The sequence below is a fragment of the Mytilus californianus genome, unplaced genomic scaffold (genome assembly GCF_021869535.1).
Source record: "Mytilus californianus isolate M0D057914Y unplaced genomic scaffold, xbMytCali1.0.p SCAF_2, whole genome shotgun sequence".
Classification (NCBI taxonomy): domain Eukaryota; kingdom Metazoa; phylum Mollusca; class Bivalvia; order Mytilida; family Mytilidae; genus Mytilus; species Mytilus californianus.
The window spans coordinates 32,804,333-32,827,670 of record NW_026262668.1 but is presented as its reverse complement, the minus strand read 5'-3'; the positions used below and the strand labels follow the sequence as shown (position 1 = coordinate 32,827,670).

The window sequence follows — 23,338 nt, the reverse complement described above, 5'->3', positions numbered from 1 at the left end:
ACCCATGAAATCCACGAAAATTGGTACCCAACAAATAATAATGAATCCACAGTAAATATATAATTGTTAATCATGGTGAATGAAAGCGTAACTATAGACATGGAAATTCAGTCCTAATACTTTATGTTTTTTTTTAAATACTTGTTACTTTTACAAGTATCATAAACTTGATTTTAAATAGTTGTTTTATTTTTTGGTTTTTATATTTTAAAGTATGGACTGTATCAAGACATTACTGTTGGACTCCAGAATTCCAGAGTATTAGTGATTTGTGTGTCCGATGAGGTAGGTTATATTTACATAATGACTGACTAATCACCTATTATCTGTTAATTGTAACATTACTGGTGTTCGCATGTAGAAAGATATATTTAAAAAATGGAGTAAACAATCAAATAATGCATCATACATTATGGAAGATGGGTCTGTTTGTTCCTTATATTCATGATATATCTTACATCAAAATCAAAAACTTTAAATTCAGAAATTATTGCGTGGTATTTATTAATCCAAATAATCTGACTTATCGCAGTAATAAGAACGCTCATTCTGATATATGATACATCTGTATGCAGATTTTCCTGAAATCTCACATTTTTGTCCATTCTTCATAAATCTCAATAATAGATGCAATATTTTCTGAATTGACAGTAGCATGTTTTCCAATTTGATTGAATGATATTTATTAAAGAGTCAACGCCCTTCAAAAAAAAAATTAAAGAGCTTAGACTAAATTGTCACATGGAAGCTGAAATCTACATGATGAATTTTATGTATAGTATAACCTTGGTTAATGTACGTTTCAGATATATTCAATTTACACCAAAAATTACTTTTAAATGCTATCATAACCCAAAATGAATATGTTATTCAATGTTTCCTTATTTTGTGTTATGTCTCGTCTCACTATTTTTAATATGTACCACCTTTGATAAGTATTTAGTATGAAGATAAATTTTCACTTCTCAGGAATCTGTTGTTCAGTGGTTGTCGTTTGTTGATGTGGTTCATAACTGTTTCTCGTTTCTCGTTTTTTATATAGATTAGACTGTTGGTTTTCCTGTTTGAATTTTTTTACACTAGTCTTTTTGGGATGCTTTATGACTTGCTGTTCAGTGTGAGCCAAGGCTCCATGTTGAAGGCCGTACTTTGGACCTATAATTGTTTACTTTTTACACATTTTTTTAATGAAGTTATCATGCATGTTTTATTGAAGTTATCATACATGTTTTCAGTTCAGACTGTTTCACAGGATGCTTTATATCGGTCAATTATCTCACAATAATGCTTATGTTAATTACCATCTTATTATGTTACAAAAACATGTTTTCTAAACCAGATCATGCATATTATATGTCCAACTACATCAGACCTGCCAACTTTTGAAAATCTCCATGGGGGATTAAGTGCACGACCAGATTTTTAAGGGTTACAATTTAAAATATCATTTCTGACAAGCAAGCTTTATTGCAAAAAAGAAAAACTATGAAAAGAGTCTACAAAATACTATCCAGAAAACTATAGGCTGAGCAACACAGACTGTCAATAAGAAAGCTTCATGGTAACAATAATGAGTAATTGTAACTTACATTTTATACTTTACCAATTGTCAATAATAAAGCATTACCAATTGTCTTGAAACACCTGTTCTTCATCCCACAATCTAATCATTACCAGTATCAGCTGCAGAACTGTAGCTCTTGTTGTCCTTATATTATTTATTGACAATTTGCCGACCATATGGGCCGCAAATTATCACAAAATATCACAAGGACCATAAGAGCTACGGTTCCACAGCTATACTAGTATATGCAATAGTGAAATGTGTGGTCATGTACTTTTAGTATTTGGAATCTGATGCCTGTATGATGGAAGCTAGATTTGGTGTACATAATTTGTATTTGCCAATAGTTGTTTGTATAGTAGGCACAGGGAAGCTCTGGAAGGAATCCGAGGTTTGTATATTAAATTTCAAAAGATATTTAAAAAGTTTTATGAAAGGATGGCATTTCTCAACTGAATGCTTATGTCATGGTTCCTATATTAGGGTACCCATTTTTTTGGTCCATGTCTGAGTAAAATTAATTCTGTTCCACCAAAAATTAGCAGCTGAGATGAAATATTCAACAATGTATTAAAGACTTATATTAAACTACTAAATTAAAGGCAGTATAAAAGTGTGTATTTATTTGGAGAATTAAGTTGAATATCTGTGGCACACACACAGTGCTAATATGAGTCAAGAAGGAGCAATACACATGTATGTTATTGATTGGAGAATAAAGCTCAACATTTAAAGAACAAATATGTAAATGCAGTATTTGATAACATGATAATTTTTGCAAGTTGATGATACTCTATTTTAGGTCAAATTTTGAAGAATTTATCATTAGTTTGCACCTAATTTTTAGTTATTTTCTATATCTTTACTTAGAAGAAACAACTACAATGAGTTTAGTAGAAAAAAATTGTTGTAATTTCAATACTAAAAATTATTTTAGGTGAGTCTAATGATTAAGAAGCAGCCAGAATTATCAACTATTATCAAAATGCAGAAAGAGACTCCAGATGTATATGATAAAGTCTTGATAGCAGTAAAAAACTACCTACTACAACCTGAGACAGAGAGACAGAAAAAAGTACGAGAAAAGCTGGAAAAAGCAAAAACAAAACTAAAGAAGAAAGGAAACTTAGAGGAAAAAGTTAAGCAACAAGGAGATACAAATTTATCCTTTCAGGTGTGTCTATTTAGATATGAATTATGTTGTGCTTTTTAAGTTTCTTGCTTTAGTGCTGGTAATAGTCCATCTTGACTTGAACTAGTTATTGACATACCATCTCTTGATGTCCTTCATCTGAGGTTGTTCCTTTATAACAATTAATTACATTGGATGCAATGAATTACCGTGATTTTCCATGTGAAATAAATCTGATAATTTCACTCCTCTGACGTTATGCAACAAAAGGTGTTGTTGATGATGTTGCATAAAAACAATTGAGAATCATTTTCTACTTTATTTCCATTCGAAAGTCCATACTCAATGTAATAAAAAGAATAACTGATCCCAAGAATTAAAATATTTAGAAATATTCAACTAGTGACCGAACAACACTGATAATTAAGTCATGCGCTAAGCCCATTTGCTAATGTGTTCTTCGGTCACTTGTTAAATATTTTTCTATATTTGCATTTTGCATGAATAATGGATAGGATTTCCTGTATATAAGGAGTAGGAGCATTAAGATCTGTTTTCATCCAAAGAAAAATGAGGTTTTTGAGAAACTTCAAATTTGCACAAAACATAGAGAAAGCCTTAAAGTCAAGAAACATAAATGAATTAGACAATATTTTTATTTTTATGATGTGATACCTACTTTATGATATGCATTTTATATTGCATGAAATTTAAAAAAAAAACTATTTTATGCAGTTTTTCCAATCCAAATTCTATTGTTAAAATATCATGCACATCCAAGAAACAACAATAATTTTTGAAAAGATTTCTTTAGCAAATTACTTTATCTCACTTAAAATAAAGCTGTTTTTTTAGTTTGAACTTTTGCAAACCAAATATACTGGAAAGTTGTAACAAAACAAAGAAAATGAAGAAATTTTACAAAATATTTACAAAATATTTACAAAATATTTACAAAATATACAAATTTTGTCATGATTTTTGCCAAGGAAACTTGTCAAATGAACATCTTTAACCTTTTTCATGTTAGGGCAAGATCATATATGCTAACTTTTACATTTACACTGAAACAACAACAAAATATTTGGGGCCAAGAATGTGTCTAATTGCCACTCCTCCTTTGTATGCTTTTGTCCATTTGTCTGCATTAGGTAAGTTAGTATTGTGTTCAATTTCTCATGAAACCTATGTCTCCCCCCCCCCCCACCCACACACACAATCCATTTCATTTTACTACTGTTATCTTCAGAAAATATCCACAAAAAATATGGATCTGTTTGGTAGTAACTTCAATGGCTTTGTTAAGTTTTTAGTCCAGTTTGAAACTGTTTTCATTGTTGTGTCTTTGTTTATAAAAGCCTTTTTTCTGACTAATTTTTATGCCCCTGCCATCAATGGAGGGGCTACCCTTGTCCGTCCGTACATATTTCAGTATGACCCACATTCACTCAAGTCATGTGTTGCTGTACATTTCAAGCAATATTGTGAACTTGTTATATGATGCAGTCAAACAAAGTGCTTTTTCCAAAATTAACTGAATGCAGATGATATCTTTATATCATTACAGTTTTCTGAATTGCATGATCACTATCATATAATTTGCATTTATAAATGTGTGTTTTTATCCTTGTAGGAAGAGGTCGAACTTGTACAGAGAAAGTTCATGAGATATGTAACCAAATTATCAATGATGGAAGACACGTACATTCCACGACTATTGGTTGTTGATTTACACGACAAAAAACATTGTAAGAATTTTACACAATTTATGGGTTGTCCTATCAATTATTTAAACTGAGCAGTTATTTTAAAAAGAACTAGTTTTTACATCTGAGTTGATTTCTTGAACATAAATTTATTTTCAGTCAGAAAATCAGATGGATTAATTTCTTGTAAATTTCAACTCAAATCCCATCAATTGTAATCATGCTATAATGCATTTCATTTTTTTTTTCTATTAGATTTAAGCTAAATTCTACATTTTAAAAGTTTTAATGACATCTAATATTTATAAAGCTAACATTTGATATAAAAAGATTTCCTATGTTGCAGCAACAAATTCACTAATGGACAATTTGCAGGTAAGAATCCTTTTTCTGCATAGTTTTCATTGATTTGTTTTTGTGTGTGGAAGGCCATGAGACAGATAAAGGTAATTGGTGGCCTTGGGCTGTTTTCTACTCTTTGGTCGGGTTGTTGTGGCTTTGACACAATCTCCATTTCCATTCTCTTTTCTGTTTGGTTTGAAACAAAAACATTTTTTTTTTTAAATGCTTTTTTTCCAGTTAATTCCATTTTGTAAAAAGAACACCATCATTGTCAATATTTTTTTTAGTAGGACATTACATAATTATCATTATTGACCTGAGCTTCAAACAAATAGTTTGGTATACCCTCTGGAACTTGCTCCGCCGACTTTAGATATTTAAGGAATGACTGTAATATTTTTTCTGTCTATGAAGAAATAACATCAAAAATGTGGTGCACACTGAATAACTTCTTGTAAAGCCATCATTATGTAATGATGGGTAGTATGTCTGTCTGTTTGCCTGCATAATATATTTCAAATCTCTTCAATATAAATACTGATTTAAACATTTAAAGTTGATTTGTGACAACATTTTTAGCATTGTTCCTATTGAACTTTGTGTTTTTTTATGCCCCTGCTGTAGGCAACAGGGGCATTTAGTGTTGTATTGGACCGTCTGTTTTTCTGTCCATCCCAATTTCTTTTCCACACTTTAGCTTAAGTTTGCTTCATGCAAGTTTTATGAAACTCATACTCAATGCTATGAACCTAAAAACTAGCAGACAGAGTTCTAATTTGTGCAGTGAGTCACTTACAGTTTTAGAGTTATTAGATATAAGAAGATGTGGTATGAGTGCCAATGAGACAACTCGCCATCCAAGTCAAAATTTATAAAAGTAAACCATTATAGGTCAAAGTACAGTCTTCAACACGGAGCCTTGGCTCACACCAAACAGCAAGCTATAAAGTGCCCTAAAAATTACTAGTGTAAAACCATTCAAACTAGAAAAACAAGGGTCTAATCTATATAAAAAACGAGAAACACTTATGAACCACATCAACAAACGACAACTACTGAACATCAGATTCCTGACTTAGGATAGGTGCAAACAATTGTAGCTGGTTTAAACGTTTTAATGGTAACAAACCTTCACCCTTATCTGAAACAAAAGTGTAACATCACAACATAGAAAGTCACACTATAAAATATCAATTGAAATGGCTTAACTCAATCAAAAGACATATTAACACCAGTGAACATACACTGAACAAATAAATTTGATCTATGATACAATGTAAATACAAAATAAATAAACTAAGGGAAGAATAATTAAAGTAACGTGTTATACCGCTGTGAAATGTTAAACAATTTAAGAAAAACAATATGCTTGAACAAAAATATCAGTCATTTGCAATTACTTTAAACACAGGTAAATGAAAATAATTTTGTTGTTAGGTATACGTGTACAGTTCAAATGGAGAAAGGAAATATTTTTATAAAATAAATAATTTTGATGTTCATAGTACGAAGAAGTGAAAATTTATAGTAATACCCAACACTTATCAAAGCTGGTATATAGACCAGATATAACCCTGAATAACATTAAATAACAAAAAAGCATTACATTTAGTATCAACAGGTCAAATAAACAAGAAAGTACGATTTGAGATTACCCGGTATGCCCATTTTTAACTTGGAAAATTGCAAAGCTTGAGTGTCACATTCTTCTTTTATTTGTGTCCTTGTTCACTCATAGAATAAATTTAGGAAGGCCTTAATTAAATTGAATTTCAAGTTTTTATTTGTCTAACAAAAAAACAACCCCAAAGTTCAATAGGAAGAGGTCTAAAAAGTTTGATAAATAGACAAATAAAAACTTAAAAATGACAATGTTTCAACTAATTTAAGACCACTACATAAAATCATTTAATGCTAATAAAGCTTGCAAGAATTTTCAGCTTGTAAGCTCTTGTTTTATTTTGCAGTATGGAAATCCAGAATATATTGAAATGTTGTTGAAAGCCATTGATGAAGCATATACTGGCAACAAGACCAAAGCTAAGGTTTGTTGACTGGGTTTTAAAACTAAAATTAACACCTTTTGGGAGGAGACTGATGGTGAGAATGCTTATGTTAAGGAGATGTGGTATGATTGAAAATGAAACAACTATCCACTAGAGACCATAGGAGGAAGGGTTTAACAACTGTAAATGTGGACATTTTGGATCGATATCGCTGAACTTTTACACTGATGACACAACCAGATGTCTATTTTGATGACGACACCAATGACTAAACATTGACTTGATATCAATGATGACTCAACCTAATGAAATAAAGCTATGACATATCAAGTTGATCAAATTAAGACTGAATATAAAAATTGATTTGGGTTGAGATGATAGCTGAATCTTGATCAATTTGTTTATTTTTGCCATTGTATTTATACAATAAAATCAAGTGGTCTTCTCTCCAAATTACTGTATTCTTTCAAAAAACAATTTTAAATTGGTTGTATAACCTTGACAAGGTAATTTAGGTAATAAGTAGGTGGAATATGGTTAAATTCAAAGTCTGTAAAATTACAGACACAAACACTACTGTTCCAGGTTAGGGTGAAGGTTGGCACCTGTTAAAATGTTTAAACCCTCTGCATTTGTATGCACCTGTCCTAAGTCGGAGCCTGTTACTCAGTAGTTGTCGTTTGTTGGTGTGGTTGATAAGTGTTTCTAGTTTCTTATATAGATTAGACTGTTGGATATCCTGCTTGAATTGTTTTACACTAGTCATTTTGGGGCCCTTTATAGCTTTCTGTTCGATGACTTGGATGGAGAGTTGTCTCATTGGCACTCATACCACATCTTATTTATACAAACAAACATGACTAACTATGTAAAATTTAAATCCTTTGAATGTGAACTGATTCATCTTTCAAACAGGAAAAACATGGTTAAATGATTGATTGAAATTTAGATTTTTAACTTGATTTGAATAGTTCTGAGTGCTCTTAGATCGGTACTTTGTGATTTTGTTCATTTTGTTCATTTTTTTGTTGTTCTTCATGACAATCTGATGGGTCAAGCCATTTCGGACTGGGTTTTGTCTCGCCTGTGACAAAAGACGTGGAAGGTGAGACATAGGTATTGCTTTTCCTGTGACGTCGTCGGCATCAACAATTGTTAAGTTTTCTGTTTAAGTTAGTTTGATAGGAATTACTTACAATAGACAATGATATTTTCTATAAAGTTACCTTACTGTCTGTACATATCAGTTTGTAGACCATTTCTAGGCCCTGTCCACTAGTTCATGATCCTGCAACTTTGAATTAATTAGCATTGTTGCTGTCCATCAGATTGTCTTTTTCTGAATTTTATGCCAACAGGCGAGACATTTCTCTGTGTCAACAGTTTATTACATTTTGCATTTATGTATTGATGCTACATCATCACTTCATATGGGGTGAGAGCCAAGAACCCATATGGAATTTACTGACCCCATATATATTGCATTAGGTCACTAGCACACTGTGTAGTGAATGTATCTTACTGACTATCTTAACATGTGGCATTTAGACTATCAAAGTGATCAAATCTTCAATATTAAGAACCTGCTTCCATTGTTCTATATAGATACAAATGCCAACAATAACAACTTGTTAACATTAATGTGTTTTCTGCATTTATTTTCAGTCTTTCCTCACCAATTTCTTCATCTGTTGCCTGAGTAAAAAGTTTCATGTATTTCCTCAATGCCATGTTGTTTTTATAAAGGGACATAACACTGCTACTAACCATATATTAAAATAAAACACGCCCACTAACCCCATATTAAATGTACAGGGTCTCCACATGTTTGCTTTTAACCAATTATATTCCTAGAAGTGTATAGAAGGTAAGATAAAGTAAAAGGTGCATATTGATATCAATACAATATTGTCGATATAAAAAAAAAATCTTGATTCATAACGATACAGGAACAAGTCTGCTATCAAAAGGGCCCAATTGTATACATAGCAACATATAAAAAATTTTGGATGGTAAATGAGACAACAATCCAATGCCACAAATAAAACAAAATAGACTTTCAAAGGTCATCCTGTGCAAAGATGGAAAAGACAGCCACAAATATCTGTAAGCCTTAAATTGCAATTATAGTCATTTGAAATAAACATTCTGTAGAACTGTTGTGTATGCATACCATACTTATTGATAATACAGTAAGTTGAATAAACTTTTTGTTATATGATTGACATCATTGATTCCTCTGGTTTTCCCAGACTATTTTTAATTGAAACCATTATTTTTTATATTTCCTTACAGGAAGAAATCGAAAAAATACTACTCACAATAACAGCTATAGAAATCGGTAATGAGGAGAACCTTCCATCAGAGTTAAAATGGGCTTTTAAATTGGTATACAGTAAATCAGAAAAATCAGATGAGAAATTTCAAAAACAGAAAGTCTTGGAAAGAAATACATCAAAAGAAAATCTTCTGGAAAGAGAACTGTCTTTGCAAAAGGAGGAGCAGGATTTAGAAATAAAAATCGAGCAGAAACAAAAAGAACAGTTTAAAGTTCAACATATACTAAGAATTCTAAGTAATATTTCAGTAAGTGTTGCAATACAAACATATTTAAATAATTCCAGAAGTGTAGTAACAACACATTAATCCAGATACACTTGTTATGGTCCCATCCCCCTCCTGAAAACCTTAGTGAACTTAATAACCCACTAGGTATAATGTGATATGCAGTCCTGTAGGCAAGGAAAATATTGTTGTCTAGGCCCATCACACAAATGGATGTAAGATCAGACCCTGAAGAGATCATGTTTGTTACCAAGCTATACAGAATCTCATACCAGTATGTATAGATTAGACAAGATAAACAAACAATAGGTTGAAATGAAAAAGAAATATTGGTTTGGGCAAACGAATCACAGTTTAATAAATTTCTTTCATCATATAAGTAACAATGACAATGAACGATGAAAAAATCATAAAAAGTTAATTTTTTTGCAAGTATCAATTCACTGATAAGTCTGTGGTACTCCAAACACTTAGAGGTTGGTAAAGTTAAGGTTGAAGTGCACAAACAAAAGCTTTCATAACATGCATTCTGTAAGAAAGGGAAGGATCCAAATAACCTTAATTCTGGGTCATTTGGTCTTTTGTGGAGAGTTGTCTCATTGGCAATCATACCACATCTTCTTACATTTATGTAGCACAGAATTGAATTATCAGTGTTGTTTGGTCACTAGTTGAATATTTTTCAAAATTTGGATTCCTTTTTTTACATTGGCTAGAAAGTGCAAGGAACTATATTTTTTGTATGTACATTTTAATCACATCCTATAAGTAAAGAGAAATCAAGCTTCTCAATGATTAAAATTAAATGTTTGTCAAACTGCTATATATTCAATGAAATTATTCCTGTAAATTGTGTGGTTGAAATTTCTTGAATTTTTTGTATTTTTGTCAACATGCCAAGGTAAATATTTTGTCAAAATATTATGAATCTCAATGTGAATTCTAGTATGATTCCAGTCCACCTAGAATTAAGGTTATTTGGACCCTTCCATTTCTTACAGAATGCATGTTATGAAATTAATCAAGTCAAACCTCTTTTAGTCAAAGTGTTTGGTACTCCCTGAAATTATGCTCCAAATTTAGGGTTTTGACCCACATTTTCCAGTTCACTGTGAAAGTGGAAGTGTAATAATGAGGTCCTATGGACACATATTCTTGCTTCTTATTCTACCTGTAATGTGGTTATATAGTGTAAGCCATGGACTCTGATAATTGTTTGTTAGAACACATTATCAAATACTTGCTATTTGTACAATTGCTTATTAGTTCTTAAGGTCTGATTGAAAAAGGTTTTCAACTTTTTAGGTCTGTCATTATCCACTCAAACTTTCATTAATGATCTTTTAAATTTTTTTTTTTAAAAAGAATGATAATTTTCGTCTCTGAACAACATGCAATTTAGATATTGAACCAGAAAATTTTTCTAATCTTCGATTTACAAAAAATCAAGTCAAAATCTTTAAATATTAGAATATTTTGAATGCAGCCTAAATGAATACATTCTAAATGGTGGTTCTATTACAGGCAATTTTAGAAGACTGCATAGATGATGAATGGAAAGAAAGAAACCTTAACCTCAGAGTTTTATGTGAATATGAACAGGTATACAATGTGTAAAATTAAGAGAGTTTAGATGTATGGTTGACTTCGAGACAGTCAACCACCAAGGGTCATTGGATAAGGTAATAATAATCCTACAGTCATCATACATTAACAACAATGATCAGTTATTGATGCCATGTTTCTTTATATCTACTATTTAAAAAGAAAACAACACGTTATAAATTTAATGTGTCCGAATCGCATTTCTGGATTTACCTTCATCAAGAACACTCAAAGCCGAATATTTGAAAGCCGAGGATGTATATGTTACTACAAGGCCAACAGAGTAGCTCTGAATCAACTTAAGAAAAGGCCAGTAGTCTAAATTAAGATGAATGGATGGATGTTTACTATCCAGGGGAAAATCTTTTAATCATACATGGCAACAACATCTTATTGTGAAAAGTAAAATATCAAAAATACCTAACTCAAAGGAAAATTCAAAATGGAAAGTTCCTTATCAAATGGCAAAATCAAAAGCTCAAACACATCAAACGAATGGAAAACAACTGTCATATTCCTGAATTGGTAAAGGCATTTCCTTATGTACAAAAAATGGTAGATTAAACCTGGTTTTATAGCTAGCTAAACCCCACACTTGTATGACAGTCAGATAAAATTCCATTATATTGACAACAATGTGTGTGAGCAAAACAAACAGACATAATAGGTAAAAATGTCAAAAATTGGAGCACAGCAGTCAACATTGTGTTATAATCTTAATCATTATAAAAACAAACAACTATGTCAATAAAGAAAAAAAAAGACAAAGACAGGAACCATCTTTTGTCCAGGACTGACGCTTTGAGTCAGATGTTACATGTGTAAGCTCATAAGGTCAAAGCCAGGAAAAAGACTTATCACTCCATTTGAACAATTTTTTTTCTGACTTGGAGCTGACCTGTCTGTCATAGAAGCAGCAAATACCAATTTTATAATCTTTTTTAATATGGCTGGTGATAGAACCAATAGCTTTCCTCAGTCTGTCAAATGAAAGTAAAATGAATTTCAATATAGAGAAAAATAAGATATAACTTTAAAAGACAAACACTGACAAGGTTCTTGACCCAGGACATGGCATATTAGTATATAAGGTTGCAGACGGATTAATCTAGTTACTTTATTGCTCCTCTCTCCTTTTTTATCTCAATAAATGGTTCAGAATGTTGCTACCACAAACACAAAAAAATCAGGGACTAGTAAAATAATACTGAGTAATACCTTTTTTTACAGGGTTGGCATTTCTATGGAATCACAGTTGACCTTGATAAACTGACTGGTAAAGAAAACCTGATGAAAGTTCTTAAAGATATATCTCCATATCTGTCTAGATTTTATGCTATTCTTAAACAAAGTGGAGTTGACCTGCACTGCATGGAATCTCTACGTGGAGAAAATTTCCTCAAGTTTATACAAAAGGTATGTTGATTGGTAAAGATGTATTAATGTATATGGTCCATTAGTTTATCTGTTTGTTTGAGCATGTTTGGTAATGCTTTCAAGTTCCATTAAATAGATCTGTTAGTAATTATACACCACATAAACAAAGTTTGGGATGGGGGTATATAAGTATCACCTTGTCTGTCTGCCTGTTCATTTGTCAGTCCATCAGTCCTGCTTCATGTCAGCCACAGACTTTTGTACTGTAAAACTTATATAAAAGTAAGATGTGGTATGATTGCCAATGAGACAACTAACAAATGACATAGAAGTTAACAACTATAGATCACCATTTGTCCTTCAACAATGAGCAAAACCCATACCACATTGTAAGCTATTAAAGGCCCCAAAATGACAAATGTAAAACAATTTAAACTATAAAACTAGCAGCCTGATTTAAGTACAAAACACTAAAGGAAAAACAAATAACATCTACAGCAACAATTGACAACCACTGAATTACAGGTTGTTGACTTGGGACAGCCACATACAGAATGTGGCAGGGTTAAACATGTGTTCTTGTGCCAAACCCTCCCCTTATCCTGGGACAGTGGTATAACAGTACAACATAAAAACAAACTATGAAAATCAGTTAAAAAGGGCTTATGCCATCATATGGATACAAAGCACATAAAAACCCTAACAAAAACAAAAAAGACACAAAGTACAGGTCTGAGAGTGCTCACAGTCACTGATGGCTAGTTCAAAGCCAATAACTAACAAAAAATCATGTGTCTTTCTAATAAAATATTAACTTGAATTTATATATGGTGAACCAACACCTGAAGTGGTAATCGTGCGGTTGGGTAATAGTGGGTGGATACCGAAAGGTATTCACAGTTGTCTTTCACTAGATAAGTAAATAAATCGATAATAAAGAAACAACACCCATCAATTACCGCATGGTTTCCTGTGGTTCATTTCGTTTCTGGTTTCTTCCTCTTTTCTCTAACATGTCTAAGTGGATTGTCTGGTATTCCAAATAATTTTGTCTTTGTGTACTTATGTATTGTATGTTAATCTTCAGTAATGGACTGCTCCGTATGTGTATTTTTCTGTGGTTGTTTCTGTTTCCAAATCTCTCCTTCTTTTTTCCTCGAATCTGGTAATTTTCAGGTAAGGATTGAGAACTTTTGAAATGGTCCGGGATTATCGTCCATGCTGGGTTGTTGTTAGGTACAACGCTAGTGTGGCAAAGGTGGATCCTTTTGGATACAGGGGTTCACAGTAAAAAAGTAAACTTGAATTTATATATGGTGAACCAACACCTGAAGTTGTAATCGTGCAGTTGGGTAATAGTGGGTGGATACCCAAAGGTATTCACAGTTGTCTTTCACTAGATAAAATATTAGTCAGTAAAACATCCAACATCCAATGGATTTTTAGTGTAAAGACGTCATAAACAGTAAGAGAAAAACATGACTTTGTGCAATGCCAAAATATAGCTATGGACAGATTGTAGAACTGTGAATGTACATATGTGTAAAACAATAATATTTAGTTTGGTTTTAATTTATTGATAGTAAAATCAATACTAAACTGATAAAAACAATATTCAAAGCTGTTAGGTTAACCAAACTTGGCCTGCAGTTGCATCATGGGATAGGAGTGTGTGATTCACAAAAGTCAATCCACTCTGACTTTGACCCCTATGATAGTGAAACTTTATTTGATTTATGTCTTACACATACTGGTAACTTTTGTATCAAAGAATTTAGGTTGACCAAACTTTGTATGCTGATGCATCATGGGATGAAGGTGTGTCTTATATCAAAGTCAGGTCTCTCATAGTCCTTGACTTGGACCTTTGATCCCTATGATAGTAAAATAAAACTGTCTGATTTGTCTATAGGGCATAACTTTTGTACCATAGCACTTAGATTGACAAAATTTTGTATACAGAAACACCATGGTATGGGGATGTGTCAAATACCTTGACCTTGACCCCACTGCTGAAAGCCAAGAATCTCAAAATGCCATTTGCTCAATACTGAATTTCACAACAGCAACTAAGTATAAGTCTGACTATGCTGACAGCTCTAGCTGGTTGAAAATCTACAGTTTTTATGCCCCAGCTGTCATCGGAAGAGGCATGAAGTGTTTCCCTTGTCAGTCTGTCCATCCGTACATCCTAAAATTGGATTCCGTTCTCTAACTTTAGTTTGCTTCAACCAAAAAAAAACTCAGATTAAGTTTGAATTTGGGTGACGTCACTTATACTTGAGTTATGTCCCTTTATAACATTATGTATAAACGGGGGCATAATCTGTGTCCCATGGACACATTCTCCATTTTTTTTTGTTCTAATGTGGCCAGTGTCTTTTAATGTCCTTTTCATGCCCTACTTTTGATTTTTCATTTAGTAAATAAGCCACTTTTTACTGTTGTTATATATGTTTTTGTTTCAACTAAAGCAGTGTAGGTGAGTGTCTAGTTACGTGATGTTACAAAGTTTACTAACACCACTTCTTGCTGAAATAGGTGTTTGAAGGTCCATCAAAATATATAGAATATTGTTGAAAAGAATTGATTTTATTTTTTCTATTTTAGGAAGGAACAAGTACTAAAAATTTCACTGAAGCTTACAGAGCTCTCCGTAAAGTGATAGAAGATTACTCTGACTTGGACAAATCATGGCTAAATGAGTTTTGGAGGTAAACAATTAAGGAGCATCTTTGATTTTCATAGTTAAAGAACACTTCAGCTATTGTCATTTGTCATTTGTCAATTGATAGTTTTTTTTACCCGCCTGTAAAGCAGAGAAGGTGTTATGGAATGCTAATTTCAGCCCATCGGATAATGTAAGCGCTCTCACACCTATAGTTCAAAACAAATTCAATAACCTTTATGTCATAAATTTACTCAAATTCAGGGCTAATTGATTATTTTGGGGGAATTCTGCTCTTTGGCAATGTTAATAATATGAAAAAAAGTAAAATAACGAAAATACTGAACTCCAGGGAAAACTCAAAACAGAAAGTCCCTTATCAAATGACAAAATCAAAAGCTCAAACACATCAAATGCATAGAAAACAACTGTCATATTCCTGACATGGTACAGGTATTTCCTTATGTAGAAAATGGTGGATTAAACCTCTCACTTGTATGACAGTTGCATAGAATTTGATTATATTGACAACAATGTGTGAGCAAAACCAACAGACAATAGGTAAAAATGTCAAAATTTTGAGGACAGCTGTCAACATTGTGTTATAATCTTAATCACTATAAAAACAAAACTATGTCAACAAAGAAAAACAAAATGGCATATAAACACTCTATAGTCAAAGCACATAAGCAAAAATGAAAGACAAGAATACAAAAAAATACCATAGCACAATAACACATTGGCAGCATGTATAAATACCGAGCCACGCCTTAAGGATATTACCAAATATGGACTAAACAGTAAGGGTTAAAAATATGAAAATTTACATTGTAATCACTCACACACCTACTTTCCTCATCAGATTTCAGAAATTTTTTGTCAGTTTATATCAGCAATATATTCAACAAGTTCAAAATCATTAATGAATTATTTTGTTTTGGAGTAATGCCCCTTTGAATTGTAAATTATATAGAAAATCAACACTAGAATGTAACCTCATTCTATCTGTATTCATTTGATCTTCAATTCAACCCCTCATTCTTATACTGGTAAAAACGATGATTAACATATTTTTTTCAACCTATAACATGAAATTAAACTGACCTAGAAAAATCCAATTGCACGTGCTTGCTATCTATTTTATTTATATTTATGTTTTTATTGGGTTATAATGACCATCGACAGTAGTCTTTGGAGGTCATTTCAATGGTTAATTAGATGACTTCTAGACAGATACACACGAAATGCTGATACATATCATTGAGCCCATGTATTGTTAATAGTTTATTTTAGTCTTTTTGTATTTTGATATACATTTTAGTATGTTATAAATCAATTATGAGAATTTAAGTCAAATCTGTGAACATGAATTTGACAGCTATTGCCTCTTTAATGAAATTTATGTGAAAGGCCTACATCACCAAGGGTTTATAAATCAGGTTTGATTGAATATTTTTTTAATTATGCCCTTTTAAATGTAAAAAATATGGAAAATCAACATTGTAATAGCTATCACACTTGCAATTCTTATTGAAGTTTGATCAAATTTATGTCAAAGGTTTACATCAGCAATATTAAAGATTAAATCCAAAAATCAGATTTGATGGAATGTTTTTTGGGGGAGTACCGGGTAATGTCATTTTGAAATTAAATAATATTGAAAATCAACATGGTAAGTCTTCTGACACTAACATTTCTTTGGAGGCCAGCCAAGACCAACCATTGGAATGATGAATAAGAGATCCTTTACAAAATGACTAATTTTATTCTTATGATAGATATAAGAAGTTGTGCCAATGAGACAACTTTCCATCCAAGTCACAATTTGTAAAAGTAAACCTTATAGGTCAAAGTACGGCCTTCAACACGCAAGCTATAAAGGGCCCCAAAAATGACTAGTGTAAAACCATTCAAACAGTTGTCATATATGATTCCACTGAAAGCATTTGAATTGTCATTAAACCTTAAGCTTTCTTCGTTCCTTTTAGTTTGTCATCTCATCTGTACCAGTTTCACATAACATTACCGTATTATACAATATTATAGTTTTCATTATGAATTATTTTGTCTAGATAATATCTCATGAGCAATATTTGCATCTTGTGGCCATTTTGAAGATTAATTTTTGTGCAAAACTCAAATACATGACATAGAAAGTTACAATTTAGTTACAATCATGACAATAATAGCAATTAAAAATTATAATACATAATTGTAGCTGAATAATGCTTCAATTGTGTATTTATGGCTGCTTTCTAACTAATTCAGATGTTGTTTGCCGAATGGAAAAATTGCCTATTTATGTAAAGACCATATGAGCAAAGTTGGAGCCACAAAAATACGAGATGGCACAAGACGAGTACTACACGTACTTACAGATCAAGATAAACACTTCAAGGATGTGTTATCAGAAAATCCCGTGATCCTGCAGTTAAAACAAGAAGGGATAACAATGAAAAATGATGTAAAGAAGGAAATAGAACCAAAAGCTTTAGACAATTCTCATGGTTTGTATTCAATTTCTCTTATATTTTTATACTGTAGTCATTTTTTGGCTCACTTGTCCCAAAGGGTCAGTGTGAACTATTGCCATTGTCCGTCATCGATCATCAATCTTCTGCAAGAGTCATTGACCATTAACTTTCACAAAATTCTTTTTCTCTAAAACTACTGGGCAAATTTAAACCAAACTTGGCAACAATCATCCTTTGGGTTTTAAAAATGTGTCTGATGATCCCAACTGCCAACCAACATGGCGGACAGGTAAAAATAGAACAGAGGAGTAAAATGCATGTTTGTCTATTGTCTTGAAAACTGTTACAGATAGAGAATATCTGAAAGGGCAGAATTGTTTAAAATTAGAAGATCTACCAACTGTATATTATGTCAAAAATTGTCAGACTTCTCCTTATAAGAGTTATTGCCTTAAAGGATTATTTTTACCAATTTTGTTTTTTTTTTAAATTTTGCCTATTACATTGATCTTGAAAACTACAATAGACAGATTAAAACTTTAAATAGCAACAATGATTAACAAGACAATATCTTCAAATAGTCTAATTAGTAGAAATGGTCAGTTGACTCCTTTTAGGAGTTATTGCCCTTTATTGGTGATTTTTACCAACTTTTGCATTTTTAATGTAAACTGTAGCAGATGGAGAAAAATAGTATATAGCATAAAAAATCAGTAAAATATAGGAATCATTTTCAGTGGACTATTAAGAGTTATTGCCCTTGTATAACGGTTTTACTCTTTATTTACATTTTGGGCAAAAATTATAGGAGATGGTAGAAACTATCGACGGCAAAAATTATCAGCAAGACAAGACCTACAAAAACGTCAACCAGGCATAAATTGTCAGTCCACTTCTTTCAGAAGTTATTGTCCTTGAATGACGATTTTTACGATTTTTTTTGTGTTTTTGGCAAAACCATAGGAAAAAGAGATAAACTATAAAGAAAAAATAGCCTGCAATACCAGATCTACAAAAAGATTTTTGTCAAGAAACTAGTCTACAATGTTTAAAAGAGGCTATTGATGAAAATGCCTCTTTATTTAGGTGAGCAACATAGGCTCTTGAGAGTCAGGTTTTATTGTCTCACCTGCATGCGAGACATAGAGATTACAATCTGTCTGAGGCTGTGATGGCTTATACCTTGTATGCATTTACCTATGTTACAAAGTTTCTTTCTGTCATATTTTCATTGTCCTTGACCTTATTTTCATGTTTCAGCGACAGCTTGAAATTTTGATGCCCCCGCCGTCACCAGGGGGGGGGGGGGGGGGGGTTGTTGTTGTTAAGTGTGACCCTTGTCTGTCCGTCCATCTGTACGTATGTCTCAAAATTGGTTTCCATTCTCTAACTTTAGTTTGCCTCATCAACCAAATGTTATGAAACATATACACAATGCTTATTACTATAAAACTATAAAAATCAAGTCGAATTCGGGTAGTGTTACTTTTACCATCCTCAAGTTATGCCTCTTTATAACGTTATATGCAAGTGGGGGCATCATCTGTGTCCCATAGACACATTCTCCATTTTTTTTTTATCATGTTAATTTTTCACTTATTATAAGTAATAGGATAACTATAATTGGTATATGGGTTCCTTGTAAAGTCTACTTGTCCATCATACAGAGTTCACCCGAGGTCGACCTCATTTCATGGATCAGTGATCAAGGTTAAGTTTTCGTGATCAAGTCTGTATCTCAGATACTGTAAGCAATAGGTCAACTAAATTTTGTTTATGGGGTGATTGTAAGGTGTCATTTGACCGTGGCCTGATTTTCATTGTTCATTGGACAATGTTCAGTTTTTGTGGTTTGGTCCATTTCTCAGATACTTTAAGTAATATGCCAACTATATTTGGAGTATGGAATGATTGTTAGGTGTACATGTCTCTCTGGCAGGTTTCATATGACCTCGACCTCATTTTCATGGTTTATTGGACAATGTTTAGTTTTTTGTGGTTTGGTCTGTTTCTTAAGTACTATAAGCAATAGGACCACTATATTTGGTGTTTAGAATGATTGTAAGATGTACATATCTGTCTGGAATGGTTCATCTGACCTTGACCTCATTTTCATGGATTATTGATAATGATAAATATATGTGATACTTGTAGTAAAATAGATTCTTTGAACTAAATTTTAAATTCATCTTTGAATTTTGTGAAGGTTTTTTTTTTTGTCCTGCATAGATCTGCAAATCAGTAACAATGTAAGGGGTAAGCAAAAGATTCTGTGTCTTGGTTAAATTGTAATTTAAAATATCAGAGGTTGAAGAATATTAAAAAAAGACATTTAAGTTATTGGCTACAGGATGCTCTTCCATACAGTACCAGTCCACATTTTGATCCTTATCCACTTTCTGTTTGCCATGTTGAAGTGAAATATCCTAAATTTCATTTTATAAAGAAGGAACATATGTTTTTTAGCAGAAGCAATAGTCTCATGATGGATTCAATGCATGTTGTGCTCATGAAAAATTTATTAATGTAAATTTCTTCTACTCCGTATTTTAAATATACAATATGTTTTTAGGAAAGAATGCAGAAGATCAAAGTGTTACCTCTGAGAATAATGACAGCAGACTAATACAGAGTCGAGAGTCCTCAGCCCAGAGTGATACTTCACAGCAGTCTTCCTCATCAAAACGTTCACATAAATCTCAGAGACGCACAAGTCAAGCATGTTCATTACAGTAATAACAGAAGATGTACATTGCATCTTATAATATTCTTAAAATAAATGTACATCATTGCAATAGTAAAACATGTACATTGAACATGTACATTGTAGCAATCATGCTACATGTTAGAAGATTCTTTTTTGTTAAAATCATCCTGTACTATCATGTGACATAAAAAGCAGAACAATTTGACTTACTAAAAGTTGTTGTTGAAATTATGAAAAGTATATTGTTTTTATTCTATTAATATTCAATATCTTGATGGATTGCTCAAATTTTGAACGTATCTGATTTAACAACAAATCAGTTTTACAGGAAATTTTTTGCTGCACCAAACCCTCCCCTAACCTGGGACAGGAAATGAAAAAAGACGACATTTTTGTCTAATATACAATTTAATTTATATTATTTAAATGAACATTATTACATAAAAAAATTAAAAGATTTGTAAAATTGATTTTCAGTACTTGTAAGCAATAGTTTGTTAAATAAAATTTGATAAAGTGTTTAACAAAATATTATTATTCATTATCAGAGGGTAAAAAATATTACTATTCATTGTCAGAGGGTATCTGCATTCAACATTCATTTAAATCATTAGTGTCATATATGATTATATTTTTCCATGACTTGTTTTTGATGAATTTTGTAAAATGATGTAAAATTGTTGACATTTAGTATAATGTAGTAATACACCTTATTGCTATTTGTTCGTCATAACTGGACATCACAAAGGTTCCCGTAAAAATTTGAAGTCACAATATAAAATGTCTGACTCCACAAAGGAAAAGTGATAGTTGTATGACGTCAAAAGTTCAAGTGTCACAAATTCTCAGGTCAAGTGTTGCAGATTCCCAAATAGCGATGAGGTCTGTTTATTCCTTTTATAACTATTGTTAATTTATTAGTTAAGTTTATTAACACTGGTCATTGGTGTTGACTTTTCTTACCTCAAAAGCAGGAGATCTCATTGTGACAAAAATGTCTTTTGTGATTTCTTGCCTTATGAATTTTTAATATTATTTTCTGTCTTTTTTGTAAATCATACAGATTCTACCAATTTACTTCATTAATTATGACATCTATGCACTTTCCATCTCTCAACTTTCTAAAGGAGAAGGTCCGGTAAGGGTTTATTTTGGCCTAAAATTTGAAGTACATCTGATGAAAGTATTTTAACATTTTTTAAACACTTGAGTGTCTTCTTCAGTTGATTCAATTAGTTTATGTAAAAGATTTGAACTGATTTGGTCATTAAAGACGCCTAAATTCAAGCTTAAATATGAAAAATGTATCAAATATGCCACAAAACATCACTTTTCAAATGGTTTTTGTCTTAAAATTGAAGTGGCTGCATTCGTGTTCAGTCTCAACCTTCATATATGTTATGTATCATCATCAAATACAACATATATTTAAATATTAAGATTGAACACAAGTGCCCCACTTCCATTTTAGACAAAAACCGTCTAAAAAGTAGCACAAATGCTAAAATTGTGAAGATTTCAGTAATTTTGCATTAATTAACGATGCTAGTACCTTTTGCATGTGCAGTGCAATGTCAAAAACAAGCCCATATTTCTGTAATTAAAGTATTTTTCTCTCCAATAAATAGCTAAAAGTTTACATTTTTAACAAATTTTTTTTAGACAAGCACAGAGCTACAATTTGCAAAAACTTTGCAAGAAAGTTGACACCTTGCATTGCTCATATTTGTTATCTTTTAGTTTTGATATATATTGTTTACACATATTTTACCTGTAATATCTTTTTTACATATATATATTTATGAGAATTTGCCTAGTTTATATATTTATATATGTATACAGTTTTTTAGTTTTTACTATTTTTCATTTGAGGCCAATATTGTTTATATTGAAGAGATTGTGACATTATCAATTCAAATTTATCCTGTTTTTTTTATTGCATGAGCAACATACAGGTGCCACTAGTTGAGCAGGAACTAGTTTCCCTCCTGATCACCTGAGTTCACCCCATTTTTTAAAGGGGGCTTGTGTTGCTCAATCTTTAGTTTTCTGTGTAATGTTTTGTTATTGTTGTTTGTCTTTCTGTCTTTCTGTTGTTTTTTTTTTTTTTCATTTTGGCCATGATGGTCTGTTTTTATTAGATCACTTTCATACAAGATCCCTTCTGTTTCTCAAAAATTTTAAAGCTTGATTATTTCTTTCAAATAAATAGGGATCTGATTGCGTCTAGTGTTATTTTAAATAATACTATTTATTCTTTTTGTGACTTAAATATGACTACATATATAGCCAGTTCTATTCAGCTGATACAATGAACAAAATTATGACTAAATTTTTTTATATGTTAAGAAAATAGATATATAGATTCTACCACTTCATTCAGTGTGATACAATATTTCTCCACTCAAGACAGTAAAATTTTCAAATTTAAAATGTGAGGCTTACCAAGTGTTTTAAAATATTTAGAAATTAACTACAGAGTGGAAAATATTGTATTGCACAAGATTTGGTGTCGGTTGAATCTGTTTATCTAATGGTTTATAGACAATATGTAGACAAACTTAATCCTTCTTTTCCAATGATCTGCAAAAAGATGTGTTCTTTCTATATGACGTCATTAGACATGGTCTTTTTCCATGATGTCAAAATAAGAAATTCAGAGAAAAGCATGAAAATTTGATGTCATAATTGAAGTTTGACCAATGAAAAACTCAGATCTAACAAACCAAAGTTGATTAAAAAATATTAACAGGTTAGGAAAAGGATAAATTGGCTAACAATTCGAGAAACTCTTATAACATTAATGTCTTTTTAACATTGTTTCTTTTGCCTTTGTTGATATTTTGATATTTATATACATGTGCTAGTAAAATAAAATGTTTTAGTGATACATGTTCTCTAATTTGTGTGATGATTCTGACCCTTTGAAGTTTGGTATTGTATTTTAACCTTTTCTAAGTTGTGGCTTTGGGGAATTTGTACATGAAAATACCTTCTCTTGATCTGGTCTTGCATATTTTACCACTTCAAAAATAAACAGCTGCGCCATGAGCGCATGATACGCCCGTCGTCTGTGTGAAAAACCCCTCCCCCTTTTTTTACAAAATACTCAATAACTCAAAAATAAAATTTTGAATCATCACCAAAAAGTATACAGATCTTAAGATTAATATAACTAAGAAGTGTGTAAAG

The 23,338-nt window shown here is 31.7% G+C and overlaps 1 protein-coding gene across 1 annotated transcript in view; it reads left to right on the top strand.

The window, feature by feature from the left end:
• Positions 1–23,036, top strand: part of LOC127729717 (uncharacterized) — a 177,847-nt gene extending 154,811 nt beyond the window's left edge. The window contains exons 62-73 of the mRNA XM_052237577.1: positions 214–285; positions 1,845–1,955; positions 2,502–2,738; positions 4,330–4,444; positions 4,749–4,777; positions 6,712–6,789; positions 9,046–9,336; positions 10,840–10,917; positions 12,151–12,336; positions 14,908–15,011; positions 17,234–17,472; positions 20,012–23,036. Coding sequence (XP_052093537.1) covers positions 214–285; positions 1,845–1,955; positions 2,502–2,738; positions 4,330–4,444; positions 4,749–4,777; positions 6,712–6,789; positions 9,046–9,336; positions 10,840–10,917; positions 12,151–12,336; positions 14,908–15,011; positions 17,234–17,472; positions 20,012–20,175 — 1,704 coding nt within the window. The 3' untranslated portion in view covers positions 20,176–23,036. The remainder of the gene's footprint in view (positions 1–213; positions 286–1,844; positions 1,956–2,501; positions 2,739–4,329; positions 4,445–4,748; positions 4,778–6,711; positions 6,790–9,045; positions 9,337–10,839; positions 10,918–12,150; positions 12,337–14,907; positions 15,012–17,233; positions 17,473–20,011) is intronic.
• Positions 23,037–23,338: the final 302 nt, after the last annotated feature.